The 23,688-nt window shown below is 40.1% G+C and overlaps 1 protein-coding gene across 2 annotated transcripts; it reads left to right on the top strand.

The window, feature by feature from the left end:
• The first annotated feature begins 321 nt into the window (after positions 1–321).
• PER3 (period circadian regulator 3) lies at positions 322–22,716 on the top strand. 2 transcript variants are annotated; one of them, XM_066564062.1, is made up of 20 exons: positions 322–439; positions 1,005–1,120; positions 1,922–2,123; positions 3,181–3,229; positions 4,949–5,091; positions 5,429–5,507; positions 6,093–6,199; positions 6,441–6,597; positions 7,454–7,559; positions 7,951–8,076; positions 8,610–8,736; positions 9,772–9,913; positions 10,518–10,645; positions 11,095–11,298; positions 11,916–12,167; positions 12,670–13,406; positions 14,511–14,676; positions 15,238–15,415; positions 16,053–16,203; positions 18,856–22,716. In XM_066564062.1, the coding sequence occupies exons 1-20, from the start codon at positions 322–324 to the stop codon at positions 18,955–18,957; spliced, it is 3,390 nt and encodes a 1,129-aa protein (XP_066420159.1). In that variant the 3' UTR covers positions 18,958–22,716. The 2 variants fall into 2 exon arrangements, with proteins under 2 accessions (XP_066420159.1, XP_066420158.1); XM_066564061.1 differs by having other exon boundaries at positions 325–439; positions 15,235–15,415.
• The last annotated feature ends 972 nt before the right edge of the window (positions 22,717–23,688 follow it).

Raw genomic sequence — 23,688 nt, 5'->3', positions numbered from 1 at the left:
CTTTTTAGTTGCTAGGCATCTTAGCAAGCTGAGTGGTTTCAATGTGACTTTGCCATCCATGACACTGGAGTTGGGAAGGAGGAAGGTAGAGGAGAAAATCTTCAATTGCAAGGAAGTGAGAAAAATGTAGCAGGAAATTTAGTGAATGAGCATGAGGACATTCTTGGATGTTACATGACTCTGCAGCCATTCCCATAAAATGTTGATTTAGAGAGTAATTTTAGTTGGGTAGTAGTAAAAAAATCGTCACCAGAGTTCTCTGGTGAAGTTTAACCTGTGTTTCACAGCGAGCAGCTGAATTGGAGCCAGTCTCACAGAGATATGATGATGATGATCCAAGAAATGAAAAGGTGTTTGCCTGAGGAGAAAAGGAGTTCTAACAAGCCCAGCACCATCAGTGCTCTCAACTACGCCTTGCAGTGTGTCCAGCAGGTCCAAGGTACGTGTGGAGAAAACCTGCACAACAGCAGCATGGTTTGCATAGATGTGTCTGGCAACAAGTAGGATTAAAAGAATGCATTCCAGTTATCCTGCAAACAGGTGACTTTCTGAAGCACTGTGGCTTTGTTGCCAGTTTTTTTTTTTTTGTTAAGCAACAGTGTTATCTCTTCTGTTGAGATACCCTCTACTGCTTTTCTTTTCTTCAGAGTCCCATAGCTAAGAGGTGCCTAATAGTAACTTTTTATGTATATTAAGAAAATTATATTCCCATCCTACTTTGAAAAGTTATTGGTTAATTTGTGTTTTCCCACTGAACTAAGTAGCTAAAATTGTACTGCTTCTTCATGCTTGTATTCTGTAACAAAATGAGGTTACTCCAGTAGTATAATCAGTATTCCTTTTCCCTTTGTCACTACACAGACCTTCTCATCCCACCTTGGACTTCACCAAAAAGATGACAAAAGTACAAGGGCTGTAAGAAATATTTTCAAAGTAGTCTCCTTACTGACTTCCTTGTGTTTGTTTTGCTTTTTCTGTTTGTTTTTTTTTTTTTTTTCAATTAGCAAACAATGACTTTTTCCAGGCTCTGAATGACCGAAGAGTGTTTCAGGCAGATGTGGTGACATACAGCATAGAAGAGTTGGTGGCAGTTGCATCTGAACACACTCCAAAAAACACTGTAAGAATTCAGGCACACTCAAGGAGTTCATTCAATTTCACCAAATATAGTCTCCTAACATTGTTCTGTAGAAATAGAATGTGTAAAATTGAAAGGCCTTTAAATTTTACCCAGACAGACCTTCAAGTTTTTTGAGATAAATCAAGATTACATCTTATCTCTGCCGTGTCAGTACCCAACAAAGTGAGTGCAGAAATACTAATTTTTTTTTTTTTGGCCAGAAGCAACAAATAGCTGTTTGAGAATTCATTTACAGCAGAGTAATCTCTTGAGACAGAGAAGGATTTAAGACCAATCAGATCCATATTTCTGAGGGACTTTTTGTTTCTATTTGTACTCTGCATTTAATTTTTTTAATGTTTTGCAATAGATGTTATGCTTTCTGACTCTGCTTTACAAAGAAGTTTCTTGAAATTCAGTACTGTTGGATGATGTATCAAAAATACAAAAAAATATTGGAAAGCTCTCAGAATGTTTTTGTGTGTGGAATTGTGATGAATCCTCTGAAATTTGTGGAGGAGTGTGTGGAGTGATAAGCAGTCAGAGCAAAGACAAGCATTAATCTGTTTTGAGAAGACTAATGCAGTCTTATTAGCATTTGTAAATCTTGAGTACACTGCTGCAGCACTGGAGAGTTTAGTGGATCACACACTACCCAACATAGCTTTGAACCTTTGAGGTTGTGGTGTGTGGTGCTTTGAGCTTGGTAGGTTTGTTTGTTTTGGGGTTGTTTTCCTTTTTATCCTTACATTTTCACTGCTGTGTTTCAGGCAATGATTGCCTTTAATGTTTGTTTTCCAGGACACGTTTGTGGCTGTATTTTCTTTGCTGTCTGGACGCATAGTGCACATTTCTGAGCAGGCAGCCTCTATTCTGAACTGTAAGAAGAAAGTGTTGGACTCCTCCCGGTTTGTGGAGCTGCTTGTCCCTCAGGATGTGAGTGTGTTCTACACTCACACTGACCAGTCTCACCTGCCCCTTTGGAACATGGAAAGTCAAACAGGTGGGACATGGCAATGCTTGTAAATGCTCTGTGTGTCTTCCTGTCTTTGCAGAATGAGGACAGAGTAGATATTTTAGATGCTTATGCTACCAATGTGCATCAGCCTCATTTGTTCCTTTTCCCTTTGAGAACTGGAGTGGCTGTGGGACCAGTCCTAGCTAATCTCCTCAAGACTTAACTCTTACTTGGGGTAAATAAAAGGCACATACTGCATTGTTTCATGTATCATCTTACTCATTCCAAATACTGCTGATTTTTGAAAAGAAAATAAGTCTGATTGTGAGCTTAAAGTTGTTTAATCTACACTTCATGGTTGCTTAGGTGCTTTGTGTTTATGGTCCACTCACAGCTCATCAAACCCAAGTTTTAAGCTGATTTGCTATTTAGTGCTGGATGTGTCTAAACTGAGACTTTTGAGTCCTGTGTTATTTGTGAGCAGTTCAAATGTAGCTTGCAAGCCAAGGCTGTGTCTTTGGCCCACCTTGACATGGGACTGTTCTGGCATCAGTTCTGAGAAGTCCAAAGTCCTTGGTATCAAAGAATCTGAGACATCTGGAGGTTTTGAATGCCAGGGATTCCACAACTTGGATGCCAGTGATGTGCCTACCCAGCAGAGCAGTGGCACCCCAGTGGAGTTGTGGTTTTCTTTCCTGTATATAGTTTTTGGTACTTGGCTCATAAAGCCAAGTACCAAAGGAGAGAGCACCTTTCCTTTTCCCAGTGATGCACTGCAGAAAGTTTTTTTGGTGTGTTGATTGGTTGGTTGATTTGTTTGTTTCCTTTTTTTTTTTTATATATATATACATTTCCTGTGAATTTAATTCCAGGTCAGTGATTTCTCTAAGAGTGAGTGGACTCTCACTCTTAGAGAAAGGAGAGATAACATTTGAGGTGGGAGCAGACTGTTGAACAGACAATTCAGTAGCTAATAAAGAGTAGGTTGTGAAACTTCAGTCTTGCTCAGAAAGTCTGGAGAATGCAGAGTTTAACATAGTTCTGAGAGGTGTGACCTTTTTAAGGGTATTAACTGATACTTCCTATGTGTTCATCTTATTAGCTTCTCCATATGAATATGCCCAGGTGAAATCCTTTTTCTGCAGGATCAGGTGAGTTTATTGTTACAGTTTTATTTTTGTGAAGGCTGACAAGGGGTACAGTACTAGCAGAAACTGTTCTATTGTTATAGCTGACTAGTGTGAGCTCATGAAACTCCATTACAAAATGGGCTTTCTGTGTTTAATGTTGTCATCCAGTAGAACATTTTGAACATCTTGCCCAGAGTGATGCATAAACTTGCACTGGGACAGAAGGAAAACTGTTTATACGTTTTTCTCCTGGACCTATTGGTTTCCTTAAGTACTGTCATGCAGGAGAATGGTCTTGTGAAAAATTGCTGCCCCCCCACCCCCCCTTTTACTGTTTGAGAGTGGAGGCAAGAAGTGTTTTGAGATTAAGATTGCTGAGAGATTGGGGCAGAAGCCTTAATGGAAACTCAAGTCACCTAAGTCCCACTGTGAAGCCTGACTCCTGAGGCTTGTGAAGCCTGACTTGCTGTGAATGCTGTTTGTTGCTTAGTACCTGACTAATCTTAGAGCTAAAAGAGGAAAAAAAATTGAGATTGGCTTTCAGTCTTCAGTGCAATTCTGTCCCAGACTCAGGTGATCTCTGGATTTCAGTAAGAACTGTTTGCTTCTGAGCAGATAGGACACTTACTCCATCTTTCAGTTGATCATTGATTCATTCATGTGTTTCAACAACATTAGCTCTTAAACCACCTTTGTCTCTTGAATTGTGTAAGGGCACCTGAAATGAATGTAGCAGGACAGATAGCATTGTTAGGGAGCTGTTCCTTGGATATATAAACATTTTATAACAGTTTTTCTCCATGATTTTGTACAACATCTGTCTCTGCTTCCCTTATGTAACAGATCTTTTTGATTATGTTGGCTTTATGAGTAAAAATATTTTTTCACAAGCACACACTCTAGGCTTAAGTGAGAAAACGGTTTTTTATGAGTTAGACTTCTGCTGTATCCAATTTCCATTTGTATCTTTTGTTTTCCCAAAGACCAGAAGTGTCAGAAGTAGTTTTTATGACACTCACTTTACTTGCTTCTCTCTAGAAACATTTTAGAAAACTAAGTGTGCAATAAGAAAGTAACTTTCAGTGTAAATGATAATCTTCAAAAATGTAACTCAGTTCTTTCTGTAAGAGCTGGGTACAATATTGAAATTATAACAGGTGGAAAAGCACTTGCAATAGAAAGTGCAAATTGTTACCACAGCTGTTGCAAAGCTGTGGTTAAGATGTCATCAAGAATGTTGTGTGCTGCTGCAGTTCAAAAACATTCTAGGAAGACAAATTCTTATGGAAGATATCAAAGAACAACAATGCACCAAGTCTGGAGCAGTCTTTCTTACATAGCTTTATGAAAACTAACCTTGAAGGAGACAGATAGTTGAATTTCTTTTTTCCTAAAAATGGTACAGAATAAACAACAAGCAGAAAAAGAACTGTTTAGCTTGAAGGAGAGCACAAAACTGAATGAGTGGGTTTTGTAGATAGACCTGGGAATTAGAAGGTAATCTTTAACCATTAGAATAGGAATATTTCTAAACAGTCTCTGAATGTAAGTGTTGGAGACAAAACACCTACTTGACTTCAGTGTTGCTGAGTGTGTTGACCTTGGATCTCAAAGGAGTGTGCACAGGAGCTGATTATTTGGGTTTGTGCTCAGCATAACTTCTCTGGGCAGGGCTCTAACCGTGGCACACAGTATGAGAGCCTTGAAAGCATGGTGTTAATCCCTTTTGCTTTTCCTCAGGGGTGGGAAGGATCAAGAACAAGAAGCACGTTGTTACCCCTTCAGAATCACCCCATACTTGGTCCACGTGTGCACTTCTGTCCATGTGGATGCAGAGTCCTGCTGCTTGGCTTTGGCTGAGAAAATCCACTCTGGATATGAAGGCAAGTCAGGAGCTTCCAGTAGGAAAAATATCCAAGCCAATAGAAAAATGCAGTGTATGAAAGTCTTTTTCCTTTGTTTAGAGCCTGTGCTTGGGTAGTCACACCTGTGTAAGTTGTAGCTTGTGTGTGCATGCATGCAAATCCAGAATATCTGTGCTGCCTTTGCCAGGCTCCAAAGCATTTCACTTCTACTTGTTATTTTTATTTTTGGGAGAAGTCTGTAGTACCTAAAAATATGTAATGTTTCTGTGAGTTAGAAAGCAGCAAACAATTATAAAGTTTAGGAACCAGTAAATGCCCAAGTTTTCTGTCTTAGTACATATTTTGTTTCTATTAGCTCCTCGAATTCCTATGGATAAAAGAATATTCACCACCACACACACCCCTGGATGTGTTTTTCTGGACATAGATGACAGGTGAGAGATTTGAGTTTTTAAGACCTGTGAGGTATTTATGGAGAGGTAGAAAAAATAATTAAGTGATGCAGCTGGAGACCCAAGTAAAGTAGTTGTACTATGCAACTGGCAATATGTAATGAAACCAAACACTTTTGTGTTAGTCCACTCATGGAAAGCATTTCACACTCCACAGATGTAATCTCTTTTGTTAGCTTAAAACACATGTTAAACAGAACTGCAGTCACTTTTCCTTATCCAGGGCAACAGGGAGCTGTGGTAGCATCAACAGTGGAAAATGAGCATAATTACTGATAATGTGCCTATGACCCATTGTCTTCAAGATACATTTTTTTTCCCCATTGCATGTAAACAAAACTGCCTGCAAATGTGAATATCTGTTAAATCTCCAGGCACAGAAATGTTTGTCATTGGTATTTATGTGTCAGTATTACAGTGCAGGATTATGAGATGGGTTGGGAAATGTTCTGTTGCTTTAGTTAGTTTCACTGTAGATTGTGCATGGGCACTTCACTGATCAGCAAAGGGTTAAGGATGGGAATAGTGAAAATGTTATTATAACCTGTGATAATGTCTGGGTTTCAGAGCAGTGCCTTTGTTGGGTTACTTACCTCAGGATTTAATTGGAACATCCATACTGATGTATTTGCACCCGGAAGATCGTCCTTTGATGATCACTATCCACCGGAAAAGTAAGAGCTGCTTTTAGAGGAATTTCTGTTGGTTTTATGATTCTTTATCATTCCTTTCTCATGTTGCTTGACATGTGACTGATCTGCAATCTTGATAAAAATTAACTAATTAACTCATGCAGTCAGTTTGAGATCAAAGTGAGTTCAATCCCAAAGTTCTAAGAACCCCAGTCATGTTTGTGCTTGCACTACTGCCACAATGTAAGCTAAACCTTCTTTCTTGATTATGTTTTTCTTCCAGTACTGAAATTTGCTGGCCAGCCCCCTTTTGAGCATTTACCTATTAGATTTTGTACTCAAAATGGGGATTATGTCATACTGGACACCAGCTGGTCCAGTTTTGTGAATCCTTGGAGCAGGAAAGTTGTGTTCATCATTGGCCGCCACAAAGTCCGCACGTAAGTCAGTTGTGGAATTGATCAAATAAAGAGCTTTTCATTGATTACCCTGCAAAATAAAACAGTCTAAGTACTGAACTAGGGACATAATTTGCTCTTGCTGATGTGACAACAGCCTAGCATCTGTCTTCACACCATTCCTTCAGAACAGCATTAGTCTTGTTTATTAAGTGTGAAAATAAGTGAATTACTTTGAAGTCAAAGGCAAAGCTACCTACTTATTTTAGCAGGTTTTTGCATGTAGTTGATGTCCAAATTAAAGTGCCAGTTTTAGATGAGTCAAAGCTAAAAAGCAGCATAAAATTAATCACTTTAACAAATAATTATCGAAAATTAATTCATGCTCGCCAGAAAAACCCAATAATTGGCCGCCTTTTGGCATATTTACTTGATACAGCATTTAAATATTTACCAAGGCAACATCTTTTTAAAATGCATTTAGTATTGAACATACAAGTTATTTTTTCTGATGTTTCTCCTAAGTTTTCAAGAAATTTGAAAATATGATTGTCTGCCTTCTTACCTGATTTCTCTTAGAGAAAATGGCTTTTGTGAATGGCCTTCTGACTTTGCAAAGTGATCTTTTATACAAGATTTTACAGGGTATGAGTTTGCCTTCTGAGTGAAGGAGACAGAGGGGTGATGTCAGCTTTAACTGGTGTTTCTGCTGCTGTATTGACTTCCTTGGAGCTTCCCTGCTCAGAGCAGCTCTGGGGACAGATGACATTCCTCTGTGTTGAGTCAGCAGAACAGTCAAAATAATCAAAAATCAATTAAGAATCTGTTCTAAGTGTTTGTAGCTATCTTTTCTTCATCAAATGAAAATGAACAGTGAAATGCTGTTGGCTCTCTCCAGAAGCCCTCTGAATGAAGATGTCTTCGCCCCAAGAAGTAAAGAAACCAGCAGCGTGGAGAAAGAGATAAGAGAATTACAAGGACAAATTTACAAACTGCTTCTGCAGGTAAAGAAGGCAAAAGAATTTCAGAACAAAGGCTGGCCTTTTAAGTGAAGGCTAAAGAAACTTGAGTCTGATTAGTGGGCTGTTTTGAGGATGGTCTTTTAAGAGGTCTGAAAGGAAATTTCTACATAAATACAGGCCCACCTCATTACAAAAAAAAAAATCAGTTTGACTTTTCTGCCAAGTCTTTATGTTGAAAGGTAAATCTGCATCTTGAAACAGTTTGAAGCATGGTAGAGAATTCTTCATAAGCAAGTGGTAGAGCCCAGACAGAATACTGACTTTTCACTTGATTGTCTTTGTTTATTTGAAGTTCTGTGTTGCAAAGTATGTTGTTTCCTTCACTTTGTTCTCTCAGAGGATGATTTTTAATTTTTTTTTTCCTCTCATACAGCCAGTTCACAGCAATGTTTCCAGTGGTTATGGAAGCCTTGGAAGCAGTGGTTCTTATGAGCACTACATCAGCATAGCATCTTCAAGTGACTCCAATGGGAACTGTGCAGAGGAAACACAGGAACCAGTAAGTCTAAATGTGTCACTGCCTGCAGAATAGTGAAACTACACCTGTAAAAATTAAAATGTTTACTCTGTACATGTAAAGTTCTCATAATGAATTTTACTGACATGGGAAGAATAAAGCCATGTTCAGGCTAAATTGGTTAATTAGAGAGTGCTGGCTTTTGGGTTTTGCTCCTAATTTTGCTCACTGCTGTGGAAGAGAGTGGAAGTAGTGCTGTCCTAAAACAAGCATTGCAAATACCTTATTTCCTTGTGAGGCTCCTGATGAATAAGTCATCAGCTTATTCTCACGTTCAGTGCTTGGCATGGGTATTAAAACATTCAAATGCTGTGGCTGTTTGAGCTTTATCATAGTTAATTTGCTTAAATTAACCATGATAATTGGATTAATTAAGCTTACAAATACCAATAGATACCAGGCTTAGGTTGATAGTCTGCTCCCTTTCAATTTGAAGAATACAAATACCCAAGTCAGCTCCTATGGCCTCTTTGTGCTCATTTTATTCTGACTTTGCATTTTTTGTGTGTCTCAAGATGACATTGCAACAAGTTTGTGCAGATGTCAACAGAATAAAGAACCTGGGGCAGCAGCTGTACATTGCATCGAGGAGCAAGCCACAGAATGCAAATGAACAGGCTGTGAGCTCAGAAGTTTTGGGAGGTAAGTTAATGTAGTTATGATCCTTAAGGTAACATGAACTCCTGTAGATCTGTAGCCATGAGTTTGGCTACCTGGTGTTACGCTGGAGAACTTTAGATAGCCTTTTTTAGCATGGCTTAGACATGAGGTTTGTTTTGTTTAAAACCCAGATATAAGCTCCCCACCCTCCCCCCAACACATCTCTAAAAATAACCTCAGCAGATGCAATAACTTTTTAACTCCTCCTTGAAATGTGGAGGAAAATATCTGTCTCTTTCTAGGTTAACAAACTTCTTTTTTATACTTTAATATTTTCTAGTGAAAATGCACATGTGCTTGTAGCAAGTAGTGTAGAAGCTCCCCTTGGTTACTCACATGTGAGCTCCTAGAAACGATCATGGGCTGGACAATATGGCCCTACTTCCCACTGAAGCAGGGATTTAGTTACTGAGTTCTTAATGTTATATTAATGCACATAATTTGCAGTTTGTATGTAGCACAAATGTATGGAGAAACTGGATGTTCCCTCAAATATCAAAGGAATCTGTATTAAAGCATTCTGCTCTGTGATACTCTCTAGTAAAGTTAACTGCTGGTGTTGTCCTAGAGGAATGTGTCAATATTAGTAGGACTCTGGCCAGTGTATTCATAGTATACAAAATTTTGAATTACTGTTAAATAATGGGTTGGATTCTGTGATGTATAAATTGAAAGAAGAGTAATGTTAATTGTGGCTTTATTTGCAACTTAAATGCAGGGGGTTTTATATGCTGTTTTCCTTGTGTTTGCTTTTTTGAATGGCTGTTTAAGGTGGGGAGGGGATTGGCTTTTTTCAGGCATCTTTCTCCCTCTTCTTCCTGTGCCTCAAAACATATAAATAGAGATAAAAATGCAGAATAACTTCATAATGGGAGCTATGCTGTCACCAATAGTTACCTGTGTGTGTGTGTGTATATATATATATATATAAATAAATATATTTATATTTATATATCTGTGTGAGGGTAGTGTTTAGATGCCCTTGACAGGAATATTTAAAGGCTCTCTCTGTTCCAGGGAAGAGGCACCCTGCTTCCTGTTTTCTTCAGACACTGAGAGGGGATGGCACAGAACCAGGCAATGCATTTTATGATGATCCAAAGAAGACTCCACATGTTCCTTCCTATCAGCAGATCAATTGTGTTGATAGTATCATCAGGTATGAAACTATGAAAAATTTTAGTGATACAAGTTTAAGATTAATTGGTAGAAAGTAAATATCCAAGCAGTTTGCATTGGTCTTAAATTGGCATCTGAGTTGTGAGATAAATTTGGGATTGTTTGTAAAGTTTTCTGCCTCTCTGAGCATTGGGATGGATTGCCCAATCTGAATTACACAGTAATGAAAAGTTTAGGACCTAAGATTCTGTTTGTAACTATTTGTTGACATCTGTCATTGGTGCAATATGAATTTAAGTGAATTTTGATGATCCTAATATGTCTGTGTCTTCTCATTACACACTGTGAGAACATCCATATAAAACAGAAAGTTGATATAATTTATAAAATGTCAGTATTTCTTAACCCAGTGGATAATATAATCTTCTTTCTTTTTTCTTTTTTTTCCCCCTTCAAAGAGTGATAGATTTTATTTAAAATACTCCTTGGAAAGCAGATACGTGTCCAGAACTTCCTGCAGTGAATTTAAAATACTAGTTAACCTCTGGATCTCCAGTTTGGATTGTTCAAATGTTTGTCTCTCCAAATGGAGAAAAACACCCCCCAAAGTAGAGAGAGCTTCCTGTGATATGCTTTCATTTCAGATATCTAGAGAGCTGCAGTATTCCAGCATTGAAAAGGAAATGTAAATCTTCTGCAAATACATCATCGTCATCTTCAGAAGATGACAAACAAGTCCAGCAAAGTCAGCAGGAAGTCAGGGCATTGGAAGGTAACACAAAGTGTACTGACCATCATATTAGAACCACAAAAACTGATTGGAATTTTTTTATATGTCACTTTTGTGTGTTCCAGAGTTTGTCCACTTTTCAAACTGTTGTGTTGTTAACAGTATTTTAGTGAATATTTAGTAAATATTTGCCTAAATTGCCTAGATCTCCCAGTTAAACATAAGCTGAAATGTTAAGTCTTTGAATGCATCAAAAGAACTCTTGTTTGTTGTTGTTGTTAAATGAACCTTCTGTTGCTCACTCAGTTTATGCCACATTTAGTATGTGCTGACATTGCACTGGCATGTAAATACTTCTTTTAGTATATAAAACTGTCTTATTTAATAGTTTGCATAGTTACTGGTTATTTCTGAACCAGTGAGACTTGATGAATTGGGAGCACAGTGCTTGGAATGGAATTCCATGTAGAAACTTTGTCATTTGCCAATAGATACTGCTATGCTGTCAGCAGTTGAGTCCCACACGCCAATATCTGCTGGTCTGGAAGAGACGCTGAAAGACCAGACAACTTCAGGCATGGTGGGAGCTCCTCTGGCAGACCTGACCCTGTCCAACAAGGCTCCAAGTGTCATATCTGTCACCAGCCAGTGCAGCTACAGCAGCACTATAGTGCATGTCCCACACCCTGAATCAGGTACTGTTCACACTCACAAAACACTGACTGATATTTCAATTTACACAATGTTTCCAGCCTCAAGTACACGGTGAGAAAGTTTTGTTCATTTAAGATACATCCTCAATGAATGTGAATTGTGAAATATTCAAGTACTTCTCAGGGTGTTGTGAAGAAAAACTCGAGCCTGGAGGTTTTTAGGGTGTTTTAGTAAAATAGTTTTAACAGACTACACTGTTTCCTTTCCCCTTGAACTTCATTGTCTATGCCTCAAACACAACAATGTGCTTTTGGCCATTGAGGATAAATATTCAAATAAAAATTACTGTGGGGCCAATGTCACTTCATTTTAATGCAGAAAGACGCAAAAAAAAAAAGTATGTAGCTGCTATTTTACTAAGAAAATATGAAGAAAGACATGCCTCCAACTTCAAAGTGAATTTGAAGTTTTCCAGACCATGCAAAGGAATTTGCTCAGTTGATGTTAGTTTAACTATATTTGAGTTGAAAGGATATTTTGTCCCCATGCCTTTGCTCAGTAGCTCAGATGAGATTTTCTGTTTAACACTCTGGGTTTTGTGGTAGTTGACACCAGAAGGGCAGAGCAGAGAGTGATTTGTTTTCTTCCCCCTTCAAAGAAGTGACTACAATGGAGGATGCTGCTGTTGGAAGTGAACAAATTGAGCTGCCTCCTGTGAATGCTCAGAGTCTTACAGTGCTGCCTGAGGACTTAAAGCCAGTTGGGCTAACAAAAGAGACATTGTCAGCCCACACTCAAAAGGAGGAGCAGAACTACGTTGACAAGTTCAGACAGAGGGTCTTGCTCTCTCCGTTTAGGACTTACCTTCAACAAGGAAGTGGAAGTAACAACAGACATTCCTATGGCCAAGGTAGGCAGCAGCTTTGAGAAATAAAGAATTGTTAGGTGATTTAAAAGACCAACCTGACCATGAAGTCTGGTTCTCCTTTGTATAATTCAGTCAGTGTCTTATTGTGGCTGCTTACAGAATGCTTCCTTTGGATTGCCAAGATTTGATAGCAGCATTGCCCATGCAGAAAGTCTGCTCAGTCTTGGGTCTTGCTATCTTAGACTTTTCACAAAGCAGATAGTTACTGCAATAAAGCCTGCAAATCCCAGGTAGTTTGTTGCCTGCTCTTGAAAGAATGTAAAAGATCTGATTGGGATAAGCCAAAGTGATCAATAAGAAAATTGATGACATGAAGAAAAATACTGTAGATATGTCAGCAAATCCATCACTGGTTTCTGGAAGAATTATCCAGAGGAAAGTCAGCTCTGGCTAAGCCATACTCATTTATCTGGCTGTTTTCCTTTTTTTTCTCTTTTTTCCTGGTTCTCTCATTTCAGTGAATATGTGTATTTTTCTTCTTCAGGTGATTCCCCTTCAAAGCAGATGAGCCCAGCTAACTGTAAAAAAGGAAAACATGGAAAATTCAAGCGCCAGAAACCTCAGAGACAGTGCTCAGATAGCCACTCTTCTAGTAAAAATAGAAATAGTCTTCCATGTGAGAAGAGAACAAATCAGAAACAGTTGTTCTCTCCCTCAGAAGTGTCCTATCTGAGCTCCTCCAGTCTGAATGTCCATCCTCCTGTGGGATTTCCTGCCTATTTGAATCCAGTGTCTACTTTTCCAGCCTCTTCTGGAGGAGAGCAGCTTGCCCTTCGCTCATCACAACCCCAGTCCATGTCCTCATCACAGCTGTGCTGTGGACCACAGTCATACCCAGTCTTTTATCCCCCAAACATAGGCACATTTATGGCTGTATTTTTTCAGGGTTTCCCCATGTGTGCTCAGATGCCTCAACATGTGTTTCTCCCTGGCCCTCAGTGTGTTTATCCCCCCTCTTCATATCCATGCACCACGTTACCTCCAGCACCCCCTCCTTGTGCTCCATCACCTGTAGCACCATGCTCTGTGGATCAGCCCTTTCCAGCCTCTCCTCACTCATCTGTGGAGGACCAGCAAGAGGGCCAGTGTGACCAGGCCCTGCTGCTGAGCAGTTCAAGGAGCAGCTCCCCACTTCAGCTGAATTTGCTTCAAGAAGAGCTGCCAAAACCTATGGAGCTTTCCATTAGTGCTGATGTTAAGCCACATGCAGAAAATAAACACGTAAGTAACAAAGGTTTTTCAGGTAGAGGAGAAAGTAACTTTCACAGTGTTCTGTCACCAAACCAGTGGTGATGATCTGTGTGTCAGGGACACAGATTTTGTCAGCTGCTTTTTCTGTTGGCTGTGCTATGTAGGCTGCAGGTCATGAATAGCACAGGAGGTGGAGAAAGCAGTTTATACTTGTGCTTATGGGAACTTGTACCAGTACAGTGTGGGCACTTAGTAAATGACAGAAATGTGAGATCTTCTGGTCTAGGCTGCCACAAGCTGCTTCTGCTGAGCATTCTGGCAGCAGCCTTTTCAATGGAACTGTCAGCTAGAATTTGGGGTTTGGGGCTTTTTATGCATGTGGAACTTGGTTAGTGCTGCGCAATTTGCATCCTTTTTCACCCAGTCCCACAGTCTCTGTGGAGAACCAAAACAAAGGGAAGATATTTTTCTAATTACTCCCTCTGTCTCCCAGGGATGCAGCTAATGAAAGAAGAACAGGGATCCGTGTGGGTCGGTTTCCATACATGGGCATAGAAAAGGCCTCTCCAACTTCCGCGGTAAACTGAGGCAGGAATCTGAGCTCTGCAGGCAAGGAAAAAAATGTTGCCTCCTGAATCCAGATTGGGCTGGAAAGGCTGGAGCAGCTGAAACTGCAGGGTAGGGTCCTGAAAGGGGAGCTGGTGTACCTGGAGCTGCTGAAGCAGTTGCTTCGCATAGTGAATCAGGGGAAGACTCTCATTTTCCCTGTAGTGCACCTTTGCTTGATGTGTATGGCTGCTTCATGCCATCCAACAGGATGTGAAGGGAACTGACTCCTCTCTTGTCAGCAGAAATTGTTAACTCTGTGCATCCATACGATATCCTGACAAATTGGGGAAGGATCTACAGCAGAAACCAGTAAACTAGAGTTCAGATGCTTGTTGATTTTCACCCATGAAGAGTGTTATCCTGAGTTCTAAACCACCACTCATTTTCAGAGCTAAAACCTCCAAACCTGTTGAATTGATAGGAGAACTTGGTCAACATGTGACAAATGCAATAACTGCATGAGTTTCCTTTTGCATACTTAAATGTAACTTCTGTGGATATGTTGGATCTGCTTTTTGTCTCCAGGATAATGATCCAGAAGATAATGATAAAACTGCTGCTCTTGAATTTCCTGACTGCTCGTTGTACAAGGACTCACAGTTGGGTTCAGGCTCAGCAGCATCAGGCAGTGGATCAGCTTTATCTGGTTCTTTAGGCTCTAGCTTCAACGAGACTTCTGGTCATGGCACAGGTAGGGAGGCCCAAGATTTAGGTATTTGGTGCTAGTTGGGTTGCTAACATAGAATTAATAGGAGGATACTGTAGTGGGGATGGGAAATCCATGTAAGAAGATCCATGGCCTTTATTTCTCATCACCTTTCAGTGCTTGAAGCCAAGTTTGTTTCAGTCACTCTAGTTGGAAATGTGAGTCTAAGAAGATGTTCCTTTAACCTCGAAGTCACTCTTCATTTTTTCTCATTATCACTTTTGTCTGCATTAGATACTACTTTACGTCTTGCTTGGCTAAAGGTGAATCTGCCCAGAGCAGGACCTCTCAGAAGCAGAGAAGTTGAGCCAATTAATTTTGAGAAAAGTGAAAAGAGCTTTGAAGGTCTTGAATAATTTGAGACAATGCATTTTATCTTTGAATTCTCAATAGGTAGTAATTGCTAGAGCAATCATCGGGGAATACCTGTGTTTGTATTACAGAATTAGCTTGCAAGAATACACTGGGGGTGGTGTACTTGTGCTGAATTACTGGGATTTTCCAGGCATCTGCCTTTTTTTTTTTTTTAATGGTCATTCTCAGCAGGTAGTGGGAAAAGCAGCAAGTATTTTGCCAGTAATTATTCTTCTGGAGCTTCCAAAGAAGAGGAGAATCAGGAAGCAGAAGAAAAAGGGACAGCTTATAAATCGAAGCGTGAGTCAGCCTGGGTGAAGATGGATCACACACCTGAGAGATTTCTAATGAATTACCAAATGCCAAACAGGTTGGAAAACATCAACAATTTCTGACATGTAGATTGGAATTGTGCATGGAACTATAGGATTAAAGTGAGACTGTGGAAACAGCACATGTACCAATGAAACTTCAAGAAGGTGTCTTAGATTTTTTTGTGCAGTTTAGGCCTGGCTATTTACTTACTTTTGTCTACTTTTTTCACATTCCCCTGTCTATTAAAATAAGGTAACATGTAATCTTTTTTGCTGAAGTATTAATGGGATTGGTACAGGACAATTAATATTATTGTCCTGTACTTAGAATGCATGAAGGGGTAAAACTACAGGTTATTTGCAAGTTGCTTGTAATTAGCTTATATATATATATATATATAATTTGTAATTGGATTCCAGATTTTTAAAAGCATCACATAAAGCCATAAAACAAAAAAAATCCACACCATTACTAAAAACTTCCAACAAAACCAACAACAGGCAAACCCCAGAATGTGAGCCCAGTGTTGAAAGCAACCTTACAAAGCAAATAAGGTATGAAGTACAGTTCCCTTTCAGCAGCTGATGCTGTCTGGGCTTCAGCCATGGATTGTGGTGTAGAGACTCTCACAATATCAGTGCCTGCCTTGCTTGTGTAGCACAGCTGTGCTCACAGATGTCTCTTCCCTGCAGAATCAAAGAGGAGGTTTTAAAGCAGGATCTGGAGAAGCTGGCAGTCATGCAGAAGCAGCAGCCTTGGTTCACAGATGGGCAGAAGAAGGAGCTTGCAGAGGTGCACTCGTGGATCAGGACCCAGACTGTGCCCCTGCAAATCAGCACCCAGGTGAGGAAAGGAGCTGCAGGTCCCTCCTGCCTTGGCCAGCCCAGGAATTTCCAGCCAGGGCCACCCTACAGTGCCATGATCTCCTGTAAGGCATCTAGAGTTGTTTTTTTCTCTTGTTATTAAGTCCTTTTGCTCTTTTTCTTATAAAATTGTTGCTATAATTGAATAGCATGTAATGCTGGGATATCAGTAAAAATTAGATCAGATGTGTTCAGGAATCTGAAGAATGCTCAGTCGCAGAGGAGGGTCCAGGTGTATGGAAAGTAAGAAACACAAAAATAGCCAGTTTTTTGTAGGTGTATTCATTCAATCTTATACTTCATTATTTTAGCTGGTACAACTCTTGGGCACTCTGCTAAACTGCTTCTGGTTTGCCTTGATGTGTGTTAGAGAATGTCTTAATCAGTTTAAAGGGCTCCCAGGTACTATGGAGAATGGCAAGACAGATCTATTCCCACAAAGACTTAGAGCTTCAGTGTTGAGTTGTACAGAAAATTTTAAGGCTGTGTTAATGCACTTCTGTACCAGAAAAATCTCTTGTCTGTTTTAGTACTGCATGTTGGACTGGGATTGTGAAATGTGGTGTTCTGAGATGTGGTATTTATTCTTAGAGAAGAAAAACTGAGACATGTATGTCCTTGGCTATGGAACAAAACTAGAAAACTAGTCTTTGTTTCTCTAATACCTCATTGATAACATTTGTCCTGTTGTGGTTAAGTGTTGTAGTGTGTTTTTATATTTTGTAATACTTTGAAGTAGTTTTGTTTTGTACTCCCATATTTTTCCCAAATGGTTTATCCCAAACTGTACCTCCCTCCCTTTACCTGTGTTATCCCTCTCCTGGGATGATATCATCCCCAATCCCCCACCCTGGCTCTCTGTCAGTCACTCAGATCCCATCCCCTCCATGCAGAAGTTTTGGTCCAAGTCATCGAGTGATGAGCCAGAGGCCAGGGGTCAGCCCCCCAAGCCTTGCCCCATACACTGTCCTATATGTCCATTCCCCAGCATCCATCCCTTAGGGTCACTTAATTGGTTGGTAGGGTGTTATCTACTGTCGGTTTCCACCTCCCTTTAAATGTAAACTTGGCACATCTCCCTGGGCTCTCGGCAGGAGGCCCCCTGAGGTGCAGGAGCTCCTTTGGGACTCCTAATAAAACCTTGGATTAACCCCTGCTAAGAGTCGGCCCTTTATCTTCTACCGCTGTCTCTGGTGTCTCTTGTGCTGCAAAGGCGACCAGCCCAGGTGCCCTCAGCACCCTCGGGGCACAGAGAGTGTCTCCCTGCCAGCCCAGGTGCCCTCAGCACCCTCGGGGCACACACAGAGGGTGTCTCCCCCCAGCCCAGGTGCCCTCAGCACCCTCGGGGCACAGAGAGTGTCTCCCTGCCAGCCCAGGTGCCCTCAGCACCCTCGGGGCACACACAGAGGGTGTCTCCCTGCCAGCCCAGGTGCCCTCAGCACCCTCGGGGCACACACAGAGGGTGTCTCCCTGCCAGCCCAGGTGCCCTCAGTACCCTCGGGGCACACACAGGGAGTGTCTCCCTGCCAGCCCAGGTGCCCTCAGTACCCTCGGGGCACACACAGAGGGTGTCTCCCCGCCAGCCCAGGTGCCCTCAGTACCCTCGGGGCACACACACAGAGTGTCTCCCCGCCAGCCCAGGTGCCCTCAGCACCCTCAGGGCACAGAGAGTATCTCCCCCCAGCCCAGGTGCCCTCAGCACCCTCGGGGCACACACAGAGGGTGTCTCCCCCCAGCCCAGGTGCCCTCAGTACCCTCGGGGCACAGTGAGTGTCTCCCCGCTGTCGGCCGTGTCGGGGCTGCCCCCTGGTGTCTGCTGACTCGGGACTGGCCCAGGGTTCCTGAGAGGCTCCCAGAGGGACCGAGAGTGAAGAACTCTGTGTTTGATTCAGATAGCAAAATTAGGTCCAGTGATTGTGTAGAAAATTCTGTTGAATGTTTATAACCTCAGATGTTAGGAAATGCATTGGTATGCAAATATCACTATTTTCTCTCTAAGGTCCTGAAACTGTTCCTAAGCAGAAAGTTGTGTTTTCTAGTGCAGATTGTGATTTTGCAAATACAACCAGGCTTCTGACAGCAGCAAGAAATACAGGACTTCTGTTTGGAGAGTTTGTTTCAATATTGTAAAAAATGGTACAATATCGAAACTGTTTCTAAACAGAAGAACAGGAAAATATCAATATCAAGGAAAGTATCAATACACTCAGGCATTTCAGCTGTTTATGTTAGTCAGTGTTGTTGCTGTTCAGGCTGCAGTCCAAATCTTCAATAAGGAGCTTGCTTATAAAGCTGAATGATAAGGTCTTCAAATTCAAGAAGAAGGCCTTATCATTCAGAAGAATGATAAGGTCTATCATTTCAGAAGAAATTTCTTCCAAAGAAGAAATTCAAGAAGAAAGTCAAATGCCTTTTTTTTCCCAAGGTAGAACTGCATGTTCCACTAACCAAATTAACTGGTCTCTGAAGCAAGGTCAATGGCAGGTGTATAATTAATCTCTGCTTTTAGAGAGGTCTCACCCCACTGGTGAGAAGTTTCAAGAGATTGCAACGTATCATTCCGTAGGGTTTGACCCTTTGAAATATACTCATAAAAAGAGTTTAAATTTCTATTTCTTGCTCCTTTCCAAAGGGCTGTGTTACGTGTGACAGCAGGGAAGGAAGTTGTGAGGCTGCGGTGGCTGATGACAGCATGGAGAACAAGGGAGAGCCACCTCCAGACCTGCCACACTGAGGACATCAGCCCTGTGCCAGTGCCACTGCTGGGTGTCATTGCCACCCTGTTCCCTCCTCTGGCTTTGCTCCATGATCTCCATGGCCACCTCTTACCAACATGAGCAGTCACACATGCAATTCCATCTCCCTCCTCCACCCCTCCACTCCTGGCATGACTCTGAAGACAATCTTTCAGTGGGAGGCTCTTTCACTTTCTGACCTCATGGAATGGGTTATGTTTGTAACCTTTAACTGCTCAATGATGAGCAAAATACAAAGATTTTTTTGGTTTGGGTGTTTGTTCTTTTGAAGTTAGCAAGTAAGTGTGAAAAGATGCAGCGTTTAACAACCTGTGGTGATGAACCTACTGATCAGAGCATGTTTACTCTGCAAGGTGGATGTATTGAAGCCCAGCTACAGTACTCTTCATTTTCGTTCAATATTTAAAAGTCTAAACTAAAGATCCAAATATTCTGAGGCTCTGGAATTGATGTAGCTGGTTTGAGAATCCAGTGAGCTTTTTAAAGAGCAGCTGAAACTGGCTGGGTTATTCTACATTAAATGCCTTTTGCCAGCTTGTGCCCATTGAAAAGAAGTAAACTGAAGTGGAAAAAAGCAAATTATTCCCTATGTTTTTTGTGATGTGTGTTTTGGAGTCAAGTTGTTATACAGCTTTTGATTTTAAAGCTGTGTTTATCAAGACAGATATATAAATTAATTAATGATAACTGGTTTGCAAGTACACCAGAGATTGAATTACATACAGCAATTAAAAAACCCCAACTAACCCAAAAGTATCAATCCACAGGCTCTGCTTTTTAAAAACAGACCCATGGAAGATTTTCTCTCTCAAGGCAAGTAGTTATCAATTAAAGTAGTTACATGTAATCTGAGATAAAAGGTGGGTTTGTATCTTAATGTTTTCTTGTTGAGTGGTTAGAGGAGTTGAATCCAGACATAACAAATAGGAAATTATTTAAGCAGTTTCTCTGATTTGTTTTTGTTGTGGTGATGCCAAAACCAAAAAGAATTCATTTCATTTCTTCTGCTTTCAAAACTCACATGTTGTGGAGCTAAACTTGAGCATCAAACCACATATTCATTATTTCTTAGCACTGTTGATGACTTCCTGCATAAGATTTAACCTCTTTCATTGTAATGGAATCTCTGGCTGTTGAAATCCATGGATGAAAAAGGAGTTTGTAGTTCAGAACATGGTAACCACTGCCAGTATGTAAAAGGACTTGTTCTTATTAATGTCTCAAAGTGCTCTTCAAACAGGACATGCTTGGCTGAAAACCTGGTAAATTTTGTCTGATTTCCCCTCTGTTTATCAAAGGCTGGATGTAATCAGATTTTCCTTGTGATGTTATTAATCACCTTAGCTTTCTCAGCAAAGAGTTTAAGAATGTAACATGTTATTTACCCTTTTGTTCTGTGTAGTCCTTTTGCTGCTGTGTGAAATATTTTCATTTCTCTTATTTCAGTTACTGGTAAGCTTCAAGTAAAATACTGTGATCTGCAGGTCATTGAAGGAAAACTATATTTATCTAAAGGTTTCTTTACTTGTAAAAGTCAATCCAGTGACAATCTTTCTTGTTAAAGTTTATTTTAAGGAAAGTTATTTTTACAGAATTTTGAGTTTTCAAGGCTAATTTGACTCAGGCAGAGTTCTTTTTCTGGATTTGGGGTTTTTTTCAGTGTTTTTGCCTGCTCTGTTTATACCTGTTGGTTTCTATTTATTCTTAAGCTACGTTTCTTTGTCTTTCAGAGTTTTCAGCTTGAACTTGTTTTTTTTCTCGTGTTGTAAATCAGCAGAGGTCCACACATCCTCAGTACTGCTTGTGTTCAAATTTCAAACACCTCTTAAAATAAGAGACTTCAGTAGGTGTTTACATGTAGCAGGTCATGTATTCAAGTAGGAAGATGTGGGCAATATCTTACACCTTTCCTAGTCTTTTTACAGCATTTTCCTAACATGTTATTCTGCTTTATAAGCACACTGCCTAAAATATTTGCTCTAAAACGTGATCAGATACTTTGTGTAAGGGTTCTTTCTTGATTGGGAAGCTTCTTAATTAACTTATCTGTCAAATTAGACTTATTCACTAGAATTCATTCTACTTAGCTGTGCTTAAATTAAAATGATTGCTTCAATGCATTTTGAGATTTAGTGAAATAGATTAAATTGAATATTTCAGGTAAGGACAGCTGTCTCCTTCAAAATTGCTTGGAACCCTAAGCCAGAAAGAAAGTTATGATAACAGTAGACTCTTTTGTGTACATTATTTTTATTTCCTGAGTTTGAAAGTTTTGTTCATTTCCCAAGTATGAAAATGAGCTGATTTGCAATGTCTTAGCAGGCAGACATGTTATGTCATCTCTTTTGTAAAACAGTGAGACGGTTCAGGAGAATGGCAATATGTACCTGACACTTGAATAATGCTTTTGATCCATAGGTCCATGAACATGTCAAAAAGATGACTGTTATTATCCCAGCTGTATAAAAAGAGGCAGAGACACAAAGCTGCATACCCACAGTTTATTCCAAATTCAGGAGTAAAATCTGGGAGTCTTCACTTGCTGTATCCTGTGCTGTCTTTGCTACAAGTGATCAAGATTCTGTAGGTAGAAACCTGATCATGTTACCTGTGTTTCTTGTTTGGAGATGTTAACCCTTCTTGTACCACCTGCTGCTGTGAATTTGTAGAATCACTGAGCAACAGCCCAGAGAGTTTTTTAATTGCTGTGAATACCACCGACCCTCTGGCCATATATAATGAAAATTCATGTGCCTAGGAATTTGAATTCCAAGTTTGTAATCCTGGCTAAATCTTAGGTGCAGGATCCCTTCTCTGGGGCTGCACATTTCCTGGGTTATGGAAAAAATTATGGTGTAGGAGAACAATGTAAGAGGAATGAACAGATCAATCAGTGCCCTGTGTGATGATAAGACAATTATTTGCCCAAAAATCAAACAGACTTGGCTGCAAAATCAGCAGGTTTTATCCCCTTAGGATAAAGAAACCCCAAACTTTCCCAAGGCACTCTTTACCCTGCTAGAACCACAACTTCATCTTGCAATGAAATGCCTTATCAAGCCTTTGACCTCATTTCCATAAGTTTTCAGGAACTGGCAGTTTTTACTTCAGCTTGTACTCATCTTTAGTCTCTGTAGTGTGCTGGAGTGATCACAGCAAGATGCACTTCTGATCAGAAAGGCCAGTGGAGGGAGTGTGGCAGCTGGATTTGCACCTGCTGTTTTGTTTCTGTGGCTTTGTTTTGCCTGGCAAAATGTTGCAGACAGTTTAGAGCTGCTTGGAAAAATCACTTATTTAGTGGTCAGAGGGAAAACATGCTGGTACAGCACTGATGCAGTTACTGCCCCCTGTGGGGGTGTCAGCAGTTTGGAAACCCTCAGAGGATTTCACTGGCAATTTTTTTTTGTTGTTGTTGTTGTATTCATAAATGTAGAATTATGTTTTTAAAAGATGAGTTGTTGTGCAGATATTTTCATGGCATTGCTATGAACAGAAGGGACCCTCATGTATTTTTACAGTGTGGTAGATACTTGCTGAATGAATAATGTATTGGTAAGTTTATCTTCCAGCTGAATCCAGTTTTGAATCACAATTGAATGAATTTTTACATCAGTTGGTAGGAGTATTTTATTGAAACAATATTCAGCTGTGGTTGAATTTACAGTTGTGATTTTAACTGTACACTTTAAAGGAGCATCTGATTTTATAAATAAACCTGAAAAATATGCTGCAAACAACTGTTCAAATGTGTGTTTATTTTGCTCTTGGCAATGTGTAGAAAATATACTTTTAGCAGAACCCTCAATACCTTTTTTGCTTGTACATGGGTTGGGGGTACAGTGGAAATGGCCATGTTATGGCCATTGATGCTGTTTTGTTGAGGGGTTTTGTAGTTGTTTGTTTTTTTCGGTCACACTCCACCTTACCAGCTCCAGGATATGCTCTTTGTTTTCTAATTGCATCCCACAAGGGTAAGGACTTTTTGTGTGTGAAATATTATATCTGTATTTCTAAACTGCTGGGATTTGGCATGCAGCACTTAAAGCTTCTGTCTGTGCGACTTTTCTAAAAATTTTTGTTCTAGAGGAAGTACAGAGAAAAAAAATCATAGGTTTAATTCATGAACATGTCTCATAGAGCAGGGAAGTTCTTAACTAATTGCAGAGTAACAATTTGTTCATCTTTTTCTGCTTTAAGGGACATAACAGAGAGATATGATTGATAGTGCTGAAAGAAGCCTGCAGGAGAAAGGCAAAATCACTGCAGGGAGTACAAGGTACAGAACAAAAGTAGCATCATACTGAAATTGGAAAAGAAAGAAGTAATCTTAGAAAAGTACATAACTGAACTGCTTCTGATGAGGTAAGTGATGCAGTGTCTTGAAATACAGGCATCTTGAAAGTAACATTGGATGTATCATTACTTAGGGTTTATTGATTTTTTAAAGGGTTATTTGGTCATTTTAAGCATTCTTAAAAATGTGAGTCAAATTTTATCTATCTGTTTCAAAAAATGAGGATAAATGAAATGGCTTGTGAAATGAAAAATGTTCAGGGTTGGATCTATGGTTTTTTTTCAGAGATCTGGGCTCTTTCAGCCTATCCACATTTCTGATTCTCAGTAGCAATCATCCTGCTGCCTGCTCAAGTCCTGGCTCACAGCTGAGAACCTGCAGTTACACATTTGTGTGGATGTCAGAGGTGAGCCTG

This window comes from Molothrus aeneus, chromosome 21, assembly GCF_037042795.1.
Source record: "Molothrus aeneus isolate 106 chromosome 21, BPBGC_Maene_1.0, whole genome shotgun sequence".
Taxonomy (NCBI): Eukaryota; Metazoa; Chordata; class Aves; order Passeriformes; family Icteridae; genus Molothrus; species Molothrus aeneus.
The sequence above is the reverse complement of the archived record's forward strand: the minus strand, read 5'-3'. Positions and strand labels throughout refer to the sequence as shown.

Excerpts from the sequence above, each read along its gene's own strand:
- PER3 (XM_066564062.1), top strand. The coding sequence starts at position 322 with ATGATGATGATGATCCAAGAAATGAAAAGGTGTTTGCCTGAGGAGAAA. Across the intron at positions 5,508-6,092 it reads TTTCTGGACATAGATGACAG|AGCAGTGCCTTTGTTGGGTT; the intron begins GTGAGAGATTTG and ends TCTGGGTTTCAG. Across the intron at positions 15,416-16,052 it reads AATTACCAAATGCCAAACAG|AATCAAAGAGGAGGTTTTAA; the intron begins GTTGGAAAACAT and ends TCTTCCCTGCAG.